Source organism: Eumetopias jubatus, unplaced genomic scaffold, assembly GCF_037043125.1.
Source record: "Eumetopias jubatus isolate StellerSeaLion01/CBP00866 unplaced genomic scaffold, mEumJub1_p1.0 scaffold_12, whole genome shotgun sequence".
NCBI classification, from domain to species: Eukaryota; Metazoa; Chordata; class Mammalia; order Carnivora; family Otariidae; genus Eumetopias; species Eumetopias jubatus.
The window spans coordinates 29,383,083-29,396,810 of record NW_028274818.1 but is presented as its reverse complement, the minus strand read 5'-3'; the positions used below and the strand labels follow the sequence as shown (position 1 = coordinate 29,396,810).

The following is a 13,728-nucleotide window of genomic DNA, read 5'->3' as shown; positions in this document are numbered from 1 at the left end:
CTGCTTGGACAGTCCAGGTTACCTCCTGGTTACAAAGTGGCATAGCTTTTGAGTGGTTTACCCCAACCCTATCCTGGACATAAACCATATTATTTTTAGAGCACAAAATGCCTTGTACTATTATTGTCATCCCATTTTACAGATGAGGATATTGAAGCACAGAGAAATTCAGGACTTTGCTCAAAACCACATAGTAGGTGGCACAGTTGAGGTTGAACCTAGGCTGTCCACTTAAAAAGTCCTTGCTCTTAAGGACTAGACTGTAGGGTTTAAAAAAGAAGTAGTGGAAGATGTGATCTGACAAGAGTGATTATTTTAAGATCATGAGGAACTTTTTTTTTTTTTAAGGGTGGCACTAGGATTTATTGAACTGTGCCTTAGTACAGGCGCTGGGGCTTGCCCATGGTGCTCTTGATGTATAAAGCCCGGACGTTCTGCCAATTCTTCTTGAGCAAGGACACCAGGAAATTGACCGCTAAGTGGACGTTGTACACAAGCTCATCATCTGTCATCTTCACATGGCGGTGGTGCTCTCTGGTCCTCTGTTTAATACAGGTTGGGTACAACACCAGTAGGTCACGAATAGCAGTGCCATAATTCTCCTGTAGTTTACAGCTAAAATCTTTTTTGGTCAGTGTATACTCCTGACTTTGTTTCTAAGGCCAGTGCGTTTTTGCTCCTTGGGTCAACCCACTATTGATAGGCTGGATTTTTGATGTGCTATGATTTCCTTACACCAGAGGACAGACATTAGGATTAGAAGTGTCTATTTTTTCTGGAAAATTTCTATTTTCATACCAACTATAGAAATCTCTAAGATTCTAGCTACTTCAAGGTGAAGGGTGATTTATTTTTCTAGACAGTGGGTATTTTAGATATTATTAAAAATAAATTAACATTTGTTTATTTCCATAAGTTTGCATTCTGAATGCCTTTAAGCAGAAGATACCTAATATTGATGATAAAAAGAAAAATACGCTAAATTCTGTTTTCACAGATTTTTATTTCCAATTTCTTATGGCTCCAGCTAATCTAGATAAAAGATATGTAGTTTATTTTTAAAGATCATCATTTATGATCTTTCTTAGATATTACTCAAAATACTAAAATACCTCACTATCTAGAAAAATAAATCACCCTTCACCTTGAAGTATTTATAAAGATACTTTGCAAACATGTGGATAATGGCTTACTTAGAGCCAGAAATGGTGATATATGAGGTATTTATACTGGAAAAGTGGGAGAAGAGTGTCACAAATTAATCTGATTTTTTTGAGTAACAGCTTAAGCTATAGTTGACTTACCATATAATTCACCCATTTGAAGTGTACAATGTAATGGTTTTTAGTATATTCAGAATTGTACAGGCATCTCCACAATCAATTTTAGAAAATTTTTATCAAACTGAAGAGAGACCCTACACCCTTTACTATCACCATCCTATCTCCACATCTCCCACCCCCAAACCTGAGCAAATGCTTATCTACTTTCTATCTATATATATTGCCCATTTTGGACATTTCATATAAATGGAATAATATGTATTTGTGTGTGTGTGTGTGTGTGTGTGTGAGAGATTGGCATCTTTTACTTAGCATATTGTTTTCAAGGTTCATCTGTGTTGTATATATCACTATTTTATTGCTGAATTGTATTCCATTGTATGGAATATCTATATTTTGTTTATCCATTCATCAATTGATGGACATTTGGGTTGTTTCTGCCTTTTCGTCTATTATGAATATTTATGAACAGATTTTGTGTGGACATATATTTTTATTTCTCTTGCATATATATACCTAAAAGTAGAATTGTAGGACCAAATGGTAATTCTTTGTTTCATTTTTTGAGGAACTGCCAAACTGTTTTGCACAGCAGCTGCATCATTTTACATTTTCACTAGCAGGGTATATAAGGGTTCTGATTTCTCCACATTCTTGCCAACAGTTGTTATTATGTGACTTTTTAATTATAGCCTTCCTAATGGGTGTGTAGTGGTATTTCAGTAGGTTTAGTGCTATTTTACTTTTATCTCCATGTAAACTAAAGATAAATGAAACATACAGTAAACCTGTTTTAAAAATAAATAATATGCAAGGTATAATTTTCCGAGTTGGAATTAACTTTGATGAACCACAGTCTGGTATGTATATGCTGTGCATATCATTTTAGCAGAATAATTCAAATACTTTATGTTCATGATTGATTTGTTAAGTCTTGGCTCCCTCCTATATCCCTCTAGGACTGCTTGGACATGGTAGGTGCTAGAGCTGCTATACCACAGTAGGCCAAGTAAGACCTGGGTTCTTTTTAGGAATTTTTTTTTAAGTTCTGTGTCTAAATCTGATACAAGAATAGTAAGAGGCATGCAATACTAGAACTTCTGTCTTACTAATTTATGAGGCTTAATTAAACACTCTTCTTTATGTCATAACTTTAACACTCATTTCTAATACATAAATGTAACTTATGTAGACTCTACTGATTGGAGGTAACAAAAATATAACTTTTGTAACAAAGATATAGAACCTGCTATTGGCCTTTGTATGATACTTTAAGCTCTCTTAAGTAAATTCGTTGGGATTCTGTATCCTTTCCTTTTCCATTGGAACTGCTTTTATTCTGTAAGCGGTCTTTATACTGCTGCCCTGAGATGGCCCATTCTACTCTGCCACCCGGTGGTGGCAGCTGTTACTTCTAACCTTTGCAGCCTCACCTCCTACTGCAATATGCGCCACTCCGAGGGGAGCATCCAGATGAGTCTGCAATGTTGGTGTCAGATGGTATGGGCTCCAGAGCCAGACTTCTAAGTTTGAATCCCTACATCACTACCTCCTTGCTGCGTAACCTTGAACAGGTTACACAGTTTTCTCATCTGTAAAATAAATGTAATAATAGTTCCTCTCACAGGGTTGTTGTATTAAATGAGTTTAATACAAATGCTGAAAACATTATATGGCACATAGTACTCTGTGTTAGCTGTCATTGTTATTATTCTGATCTTAATGTTTTAGGTTAGAAATTACATATGTATATTTTATTTAGAGATATAAATTGCTCTGTACTGATTATAGCCTAGAGTTTATTTCTTTTTACTATTGATCTTTTCTAGATACATTTATGTATGTGCTTTTCTATTTGCAGCTTTATCTGCAGCTTTATTTACATTATGTACATTATAAGTACTATGTACTTATATAAGGTAGGAAGTTTTTTATTTGCAGCTTTCCCCTTTCTGTTTTACATAATTTTTAATTTACCTCTATCACATATTGTAAAGTTAAAGGGTAAAAAAAAATACTAAAATTTGAAAGTTTTTAGTTTACTTATTTATTTTTAAAATTTTTAGTTTAAAAGTGGCTGAATATCATATAGAAATAACTGTAAGGACAAGAGTGAAATTCTTAAAAATTTGTTTTTGAATTTGTAGAAGTAATTAGTAAAGTGAGAAAATGTTTTTGTTTTGAAAATGTATTACTAATTAGTTATACTTAGTGTTACTATCCTAATTTTTGAAGTAAATGATAGATTTTATATGCATTTTTTTGCATACTATAACAAGGTAGTTTCTAAGTAAGTTTTTTTTGCAGCTTTTCCCTTCCTGTTTTGTATGTTATATGTATATATCCATACATGTATGGATATACATACAGGTATGCATATATGGGTGTGTGTGTGTATATATCTTGAACATTACTATGTACGGTTTTGTTTTAAACTAGTTTTAAACTAGCCCTAGTTTATACTGTCTTCAAAACAAATTCTAGATAGATTTAAAGTAATAGAAAAAAGGACAATATTTCCATATTCTTGGGGTGGGGGGAAGCCTTTTGTAAACATGAGGTAAATTCTGGAGCCATAAAGAAGAACATTAAGATTGAGAGATTTTACCAAGAATATGTTTAGAACTTCCCTATAGCTTACTATACTCTAAACAAAGTTGAAAATCCAAAGGCAAACTAGGAAAATGTATTTGCTATCAGAATGACACAGAGCTAATGTTCCTAATATATAAAGAGCTCTAACAAATCAAGAAATAAAGAAAGATGAGTATCCCAAAGAGAAAAATAGGCAAAAGATATGAGGAGGCAGTTTTCCAAGGAAAAAATACAAGTTCTTTGTTTAACATTTAAAAAGATGCTCATCGTTCAGAGAAATGCAAAGTCAAACAAGAGTGGGTATTTTGGTAACCTTTCAGACTGATACATATGATAAAAAGTGAATGATACCAAATGCTGGCAAAAAATGTGGGGAAACAGGCACAGTGATAACATTCTTGACAGGAGATAAAGTTTGCCACAAACTTTCTAGGAAGCAGATTAATGGTTATTTATGAAAACTTAAAATGTGGCTGCTCTTGGGCCCAGTAGCTCCACAATAAAGAATTATCTCTAGAGAAAGATAATATTGTAGTATTGTTTGTAATGCCAGAGAATAGGAAACAGTGTGAATGTTTACCTATTTGATGTGCATTAAATGTTTTTGTAAGAATACATACCAAACTGTACCCATTGCTAGGGGAGGAGGACTAGGAGAGAGGTAATTTCTACTTTATGTACTTTGTAATGTTTGGAACTTTTAGGAATCACCATATAACAACACTTTTGTATTTAAAAACAAGCAAACATATAAAACACCAACAAACAAAAAAGGCAAGGAAAGATTGGAAGTCCTGGGCTGCTAGGTGAATAGGATGAGGAAGAAGCTGGAACCAGGAGAATCAGAGTTCTTTGTCTCCTTCAAGTGTGAGAAATGTTGATGGTCTGCCCTGGAACTGTGGCAATCAGTAGATTTGAGAGACATTTTAGAAGCAGAATCTATAAACTTCTGCGGATGTGAAGCCTGAGGCAAGAGCATAGTCAGGGATCAGAGATTGACTGGTACCATTAATAATCAGCGCAGCAGACATAGCATTTTGAAGTTTGTAAATTATAGTGCTGAGTAAATGATTGCAATGTTATTAAAGATAGGAAAAACAGGAAAAAGAACATTTTCTGAGTGTCTTAAAGATCCTCAGTAATTATTTCAATGATAAATTAGTTTGGTTCATTTAACTCATCTCTCATTTGTATTTTCTTAAGGCTTGTCTTTTGTAGTCTTTAGTTCTGTTACTCTTTGTTAGGAATTACTATTAATATTTTAAAATACATAAACAGCAGTTTCTAAGTGTAATTTTTAAACTCTGTGTTTTTGTTTTATATTTGCAGAGTGCTCATTTGGCCATGATAGATACCCTAATGATGGCTTATACCGTAGAAATGGTCAGTATAGAGAAAGTAATTGCGTGTGCTCAACAGTATTCAGCTTTTTTTCAAGCCACGGATCTGCCCTATGATATTGAGGATGCTGTCATGTACTGGATTAATAAGGTAGGAATATACTCACTCGAGTAAAAATGAGTCTCATAACTAGAAAAAGTGAAATCCTCAATTATGCATTGCCACTCTGCTACAGGTTGCAGGTTTTCTCTGCCCAAAATTCTTATGTTGAAATCTTAACCCCCAATGTGATGATATTAGGAAGTGAGGCCTCTGGTAGGTGATTAGGTTATAATGGGATTAAGGCCCCCGTATAAAAGAGGCCCTGCGAGCTCCCTTGCTCCTTCTACCATGTGATGTCACAGCAAGGAGATGGCCAAGAAGCAGGCCCTCACCAGACACCAAATCTGCTGGTCCCTTGATCTCGGACTGCCCTGCATCCAGAACTTTGAGGAACTAGAGGGTATTATGCTAAGCGAAATAAGTCAGTCCGAGAAAGACAAATATATGATTTCACTCATATGTGGGATTTAAGAAACAAAGTAGATGAACATAGGAGAAGGGAAGGAAATATAAAATAAGATAAAAACAGAAGGAGGCAAACATAAGAGACTCTTGACTATGGGAAACCAACTGAGGGTTGCTGGAGGGGAGATGAGTGGGAGGTTGGGGTAACTGGGTGAGGGAGATTAAGGAGGGCACTTGATATAATGAACACTGGGTGTTATATGCATGGATGAATCACTAAATTCTGTCCCTGAAACTAATAATACGCTATATGTTAACTAAATTGAATTTAAATAAAAAAAAGAAAGAAATTTCTGTTGTTTATAAGCCACCTATTCTGTGGTTATTTCCGTTACGGCAGCCTGAACAGACTAAGGCACACTCCATTACTGTTTTTGTTTTAAATCAAAATGAAAGCTAAAGTTAAGTTACTTAAAATTTCCCATTACCTTTTGAGTAAAAAAAAAAAATTCTGGTAAAATGATTAAAATAGATTTCTACATAGTCTGCAATGTCTATAATTGCATTTAATAATGATTTAGTTCATATCAGGTAATTATAAAATTTCCTAGCACTCAGAGTAGGGTATTATACACTGTGAGTGCTGAGTAAATATTTTTTGAATACAAGAATGAAATAATTTTGTCCTATTTCCTATTACGTGATTCTTAGGTTTGCTTGACTAAGTTGCATAAGATTGTATCAATTGTAGATTCCTTTTGGAAATTTTTATGGAACTGTGATTAGTTATTTGTGCTCTGACGATGCTTAAATTGTCAATTTATCACTCCCTTTGCCAGATGAGTAATTAATTCCTCTTGATTTGCATTCATTTGCAACTATTACTCCAGAGAAAGTGAAACCTTATCCATGAGCAAGACCTGAGCAGATTAACAAGGTTATATCTTCAGGTATCCTTTCTTGAATGCTTGCATAACAAGAAGCTATAAATGTAAAAACTTCATTTATCATCATTATCAATATCAATGTAGAAGGCCCGTTTAATACTCTGCCCCTGGAGTTCCTTTATTTCTTCATCATTAGCGATCTTTTTCTGCACTCCTCTTTAGCTATGGAGAATTATGGTTACATCCTAGACCTATTCATCATCAGGATATAACCTTAATATCCTATTGCAAGCATCTCATTCTTAAATAATTCCTTCACTTACTCTAATACCCCCTGCTATTAACAGTGTTCAACTTCATTATGAGTTCCAAACCATTGAGCCTGTTAATTCTTACAGGCTTTTTCCTTTTTGAACTAGATTCTTGCAAGTCCTGTCAGTTATTCTCCCTCCTTTTCCCTCCTTGTGATTTATCTGATAAAACCCTGGTTGAGCTCGGTTACCCACCTTCTATCTAGGGTGCAGATATGGAGATAAATATTGGAGATATTATGGAGATAAATATTGCTGGAGAAATTTACACAAGGAAGCCAGTTTCACTTTAAATTTATAAGTACAAACTTCAGATGGACACTCAGTGCTTACTGCCAGGCTAAGAAGCGTGTCCCTAAGAAGTTCACTTCCCCACATTTCAAGACGATTTCATCCTTTCTTCTCTAGTCCTCACACTTTCTATAATCCATCCCCTGTTACTGTCAGTTGAGGACCTTGCCTCATCCTTTTTTGAGACCAGAGATGGGGAGCCATCAGGTGGGAATTTTCTTGCCACCAAATCTGTAAACCTTTCTGCATCAGTACTCCTTTCTTTTCTGCTGTTAAAGTAGAGAGTCTCCCCCTCCCACATCCTATCAAAGGGCAGTTTCTCTTTACTTACTGCTCTAGAGTTCTTTCTTCTTTTGTCCTGGTCTTTGATCCTCTGCTTTGGTTCTTGTCAAGCTTTCATGTGCGTTGTGAGTCACCTGGGAACTTGTTAAAATGCAGGATCTGACTTGATGGGTCTGGGGTCTGGGTGGAGAGTCTGCATTTCTAAGAACAGGTGATGCTAATGCTACTGGTGTGTGGACCACACTGTTATTCCCTCCCTCTCCTGCATCATCCAGTTCTCCCTCCCTATTGGGTCATTCTCCCAAGAATATAGACTTACTGTAGTGTTTCCCATCCTGATAAACAAAACTTCCCAATCCAGATACAACCCCGTTCCTCCATAGACAGAACCTCTCCCAAGAGTTGTTTACTCATTCACTAGCCTTCTCTGCTCTCTCTCCCATCCCCATTCCTATCCTGAGATTGCTCCTGAGTTGGTTTGGAAGATGGCTTCTATTTTGACAAATCCAGTAATACTTCTCTGTACTCATCTTAAATTCAGTCTTCTAAATCATGTGTGACCCTTCTAAAGTTTCAGTGGAGAACCCAGGGTGTTGGCAGGACTCGAGTGCCACACCATGTCCTCTGCAGCAGGCCGCTTCTTCAGCCTGCCAGCGCTTGTCCCCCCTCTGTGCTCCTTGGGGTCTTTCTATACCTGCATAGTTCAGGGCTCAGCCAGGGATTTGAGGGCAGCTTTTACATGGAACTGGGGTCTCCCTCGTAGTGATTCCTTCTTTCCCAGGATACTCTTCCTCAAAGTCTAGCCATTCTCACAGTCTCAGATTTCTCCCTCAGTTCCTCATTCCAACGAGACTAGTTTTCTGCTTGAGTTCTAGCCACTGTGCATTGTGTGGATTGAGGAGAAAGCCATAGAAACATAGATTTCACTCAACATGTTCCTTTCTTTCAAAGGTCATGTCCTTTCCCATTTCTGCCTGCTTTTGGTTGTTCTCCAGTACTTTCAACAGTTGCTTTTTATATTTTGTCTGGTTTATAATTGCGGTTCTGGGAAGCTTAGTGTAATAAATGCTGTTCCGCTATTACCAGAACCAGAACTCTGTTAGAGTGTCTTCTTACAATGTAACTTGAATCCTGTCATTCCTTTGTTAAAACTCATTTTCAGTTTTAACTGAAAATGCAGAATGTGCCATGGCCTACAGAGTACATCTAATCTGACCCTGTGTACTTCTCCATCCTCGGCTCATGGCCACTGCTGTCCTTTCTCACTACTGTCACTTCATTCCAGCTGTATGCCTCACCCCTGGGTCTCTGATCATGTCTCCTGTTCCTGGGCAGCTCATCTCCCAAGGTTTTGTATGGCTTCCATTCATCATTTCTCAGTTTAGGTCACACTTTTTCCTCACAACCTTATCTGAAGTAGGCATCTGTCATGTCTTATTTTCTGCTGTAACACTCCATTTCTTTACATCATAGCACTTTTGAGAGTTTGTAATTACTTTGCTAAATCGCTTAAACAAACTAGAATAATCTATGTGAGGACAGGTACAGTGCCCATCTTTTTTTAGTCTTGGTGCCTAGACTAGTGCAGTGCTTGGCAGAGAGATGATATTTAATAAATCAAAGAGTTAGGTAAAGTTACAGAATTAAGCTAGGCATGTTAGAACTTTGGGATTCTCTAGAAGGATAAAGAATTCATTTAACTGGGAATGTGTACCACCTTTATGCAGCCATATCCACCTATTCAGTTTTTAGATAAAGATTGAAACCCTTCGATTCAACCTGAACCTCCTAGTGTATTTTTTTCTTGCTCCCGTCTACCAATTCCAGCTTCAATATTTATTCTCTCATCATGACTTCATTCTTGACTCTCAGATTTAGTATGTATTTGTTCCTTTTGGCTCTTATTTTGATTCACCCTAAGTTGCTATTTTTTCTGGATAATACACCCATAGGTATAAAAAACTTATCATAGAAAAATGGGAATAACATGGCTAACTTCAGCATTATTGGCTGAAAATGAATTTGAACTTAAAAACAAGCAAAACCACAGAAGACAAAATTATACTAAATGACTAAATCCATGCAGGGGAACACAGAAGTTATGAACACATGAACCTTACATTATTTGGCCCTACCTCTCTTTCCAGTTTTATCTTAAAATCCCTCTTTTGGGTTCAACATGTTTCAGCCATACTGTTTTTTCAGTTCCTCAAACATACCACGTTTCCCCCAACCACAGGGCCTTTGCTTGTATTGTTTATTCTTTGTCTGGAATGCTGTATTTTCTATTTTTATCATGGCCAGCTTTTCATCTTTAGGTCTCAGCTTAAGTACCTCTCTGATACATCCAGCCTTCCTAAAATAGATCCCCCCTGCCCCATTCTTTTCTTCTCACATCTTTATTTACAGCTCTTCTAATGAATTGTCTTTTTTTTTATTGGTCTCTTGCCCCTTTTTTTTGGTTCTATGAGTATAAGGATCATTCTGAATTTATATGTTATTGTATCCCTAACCTCCTAATACAATGTCTGGCATGTAACTAGCATTCAGTAAGTAGCTGTTTGAATGTGTGAATAAATAAATGAATGAATAGTGGTTTAAAATGTTAATATGTGACCAGTCTACTCTTTGAACAGAATTAGATAAAAACTTTTTGAAAAATCATGAAGTTATTTCCAAATTGATAGATCAATTACAACTATATGATAATGAATTAGAAAGTATTTTTTAAATTATTTTTTAATTAAAAAAATTTTTAAAGATTTTATTTACTTATTTGTCAGAGAGAGAGAGCACAAGTAGGGGGAGAGGCAGGCAGAGAAAGAAGCAGGCTCCCTGCTGAGCAAGGAGCCTGATGCGGGGCTTGATCCCAGGACCCTGGAATCATGAGCTGAGTCGAAGGCAGACGCTTAACTGACTTAGCCATCCAGGTGTCCCTGAAAGTATTTCTTTTTTAACTTAAAAAAAACAACACACACACACACACCCTGAAACAACAAAAAAAGATAAATTTTCCCAGTCAGAAAACTGGTTTTAGTCCTGTCACCCCTCTCTGCCTAACCTTCCCCACTGTACAATTGGTAAATTGACCAAAATGCTTCAAGATGCATGTAAGTTATAAAACTGCCTTATAACACATATATTACCAAGACAGAAAATATTAGTGATTTTGGCAACATGTCAGATTAAGACTACAGCTCTCCTGTCAGATTAAGACCACAGCTCTCCTGGTTATAAACACCTCAACATGTTTGATAAAATGGAATTAGGAAAGTTTATAATATATAGCTGTGCTTTAAAGAAAGAAAAGGAAGTTCTCAGGTACCAGAAACAAAGTGGGGACTGAAAGTTTTGGTGGCTTTCTCAGTGGGCTACGAGCCTAGACTGGAGTCATTCATTCATTCATTCATTCATTTATTTTATTGTATTGTATTTTATTTTTTTAGGTTTTATTTATTTGAGAGAGAGCAAGAGGTGGAGTGAGAGAAAGAGCACGAGCCAGGGACAGAGAGAGAGGGAGAAGTGGGCTCCCCACTGAGCAGGGAGCCTGACGTGGGGCTCCATTCCAGAACCCTGAGATCAGGACCCGAGCCAAAGGCAGATGCTTAACTAACTGAGCCACCCAAGTCCCTAGACTGGAGTTTTAAAATCACCTGGACACAAGATAAGGTCTTAGTTTTGCCTGCTGTGGGACATTGGAACTGCAACCTGTTTAGACCCACAAAGTTAAGACACATGAAAAGCTGTACCCTCAGTAAAAGGGAGAGCGTGCTTTTAAGTGCCAGAAGACCCAACTACAGTTAGTTTAAAGGATTTATTATCTCACAAAGCGGCACGTCTGGAGGTAGGGCATATCCAGGGTTAGTTAATTTAGGGGCTCAGCAGTGTCAACAAGAATGCAGGGGATTTCCATCTTTTCTGTTATTCTTAACCGTGTATGATATTTCCACTCATGGTTGTATAATGGCAGCAGTGTATAATGATTCCAGGGATCATATGTAGTAAGAATAATGTCTGGCAAAGGTGAGAGGGTCTTCTGGACTCTTCTATTTACAAGGAAGACTTTCCCTCAGCTGGTCCTCTCACCAGGAGGTCCCAATGACTAAGATTGGTTCTCATGCCTATACCTGAACCACCTTCTAGAAAGAAGAACGAGGCTATCATGATTGTCTTAGGCTAGACCAGACAGAGGTCTAGGTCTGGGAAAGAGGCTTCTTTCTCCTTCTCTCATGTAGGAACATGAGTACCCAACTGATGAGCAAGGAAAAAAAGGGAGAAAGCAACACATTAATAGAATACTAGTAGCAGGCCAGTGATATTTTTCTGGCACCTGTCAAAGAAGCAAATTTAAAAATACTCTGAAAGTTCACTTCCACACCCAAAGCCATGAGTCCTTCAGGCAGTGGGGGAGGGAGTATCTTCGCTTCATATGCGAAAGTACTGACAATCAAAAATTATGAAACACATGAAGAAGTGATCTAGCACATATAAGAGTTATTAGTAAAGGTAACAAATGACGGTTACACTGCAAGAACTTCCAAGAGTAGAACAGTCTGAAAAAGACTAGAAAAATAAATGTTTAAATGACCAAAAATAAAACATGGAATAACAACTATAGGAAAGAATAAGGCACCATGGGAGGGAGGTGGGTGGGGGATAGGCTAGATGGGTGATGGGTATGAAAGAGGGCACCCGTTGTGCTGAGCACTGGGTGTTGTATGTAAGTGATGAATCACTGAGTTCTACTCCTGAAACCAGTATTGCACTGTATGTTAACAAAAATTAAAAAAAATAAGGCACCATGGAGGGCATAATGGAAAAAGAACCAAATATAACTTTAGAAATGAAAAATTTTAGTCACTGAAAATCAAAAGTTTAAAATAGAAGATTTGATGTAGTTGAAGAGGGAGTTAGGTAACTGAGAGGAAATTACCCAGAAGGAAGCCCAGAGAGGTGAGATGGAACATATGAAATCAAGGTTCATAGATAGGTCTGTAGGCCTACTTGGAATTCCAAAAAGAGATTATCAGAGAGAAGTGGGGGAGAGAGAATATATTTGAAGAGATACTAAATTTTTTTTCTTTTTAGATTTTATTTGTTTGAGAGAGAGCACGAGCAGGGAGAGGGGCAAAGGGAGAGGGAGAAGCAGACTCCCCACTGAGCGGTTGCAGGCTCTCTGAGACCCTGAGGTCATGACCTGAGCCAAAGGCAGATGCTTAACTAACTGAGCCACCCGGGTGCCCCAAGATATAAAATTTTCTACAACAAAGAAACTTTCAAATTCAGGAAACACAGTGAGTTCCAACCAGGATAAATTAAAATAAATCCACACTGACACATGTATAGTAATAAATCTGCAGAACTCCAAAAATAAGAGAGTCTTAAAAGAAGGCAGATAGACTATAGTAGACTTTTTAACAGTAATGTTTGCAACCAGAAGGCAATGCAGCAAAATCTACAAAGTGTTGAAGAAAAATAGCAATGAACCTAGGGTTCTAGACTTTTTGTTCAAGATTAAAGGTGAAATCAGGATTTGTTCAAAGAAAGACAGTTCATCACTTCCCTTGCAGAAAGAACTACTAAAAAGATGGTACTTCAGTAAGAAGGAAATTGAACCTAGAAGAAAGAAGTGGGATGTAGGAAGCAATGATAAGCAAAATCAGTGTACATATGAGTAAATGTAAATAAGTATTACAGAAAATCATACTAATTTTGAGACCCATAAGAAGGAAGAACTATAATTCTAGGTGAAATAACATGGAGATGAGAGGAGGTGATTTGATTTAAAGCCTTTGTAAGGTCAACTTTAGACTTATATTAAAGCAAGGACACACATTACAATTTTGTGTTTTAAATTATTTTTATTCTTACTATTTTTTTAAGTAATCTCTACACCCAGCCTCGGGCTGGAACTTGCAGCCCCGAGATCAAGAGTTTTGTACTCTGCTGACTGAGCCTGCCAGGCACCCTACTATTTTATATTTTATAATGAAAAAAAAAATTAAAGGCTAGTGTGTATTTTTAAATTAATGCATATTTTAAATTTAATATATCATCTTAGCAAATTTATTTTTAATTCATATGGCTAAAGTTTAGTTTACTAGCCCCCAACACTGGTTCAGGGGGTGAACTACCTCAAAGTCATCATGAGCTCTGTGATACATTTCTTTAACTTTTATCCTTGAGTTGCACAAAAAATACCATGATTTAGCTTCAGTGGTAGAACTTTGT

The 13,728-nt window shown here is 36.8% G+C and overlaps 1 protein-coding gene across 1 annotated transcript in view; it reads left to right on the top strand.

Annotated features, from left to right (window-relative positions):
- Window positions 1-13,728, top strand: part of CAMSAP2 (calmodulin regulated spectrin associated protein family member 2) — a 107,081-nt gene that overhangs the window by 51,205 nt on the left and 42,148 nt on the right. The window contains exon 3 of the mRNA XM_028120290.2: window positions 5,208-5,369. Within this exon, the coding sequence (XP_027976091.1) occupies window positions 5,208-5,369 (162 nt within the window). The remainder of the gene's footprint in view (window positions 1-5,207; window positions 5,370-13,728) is intronic.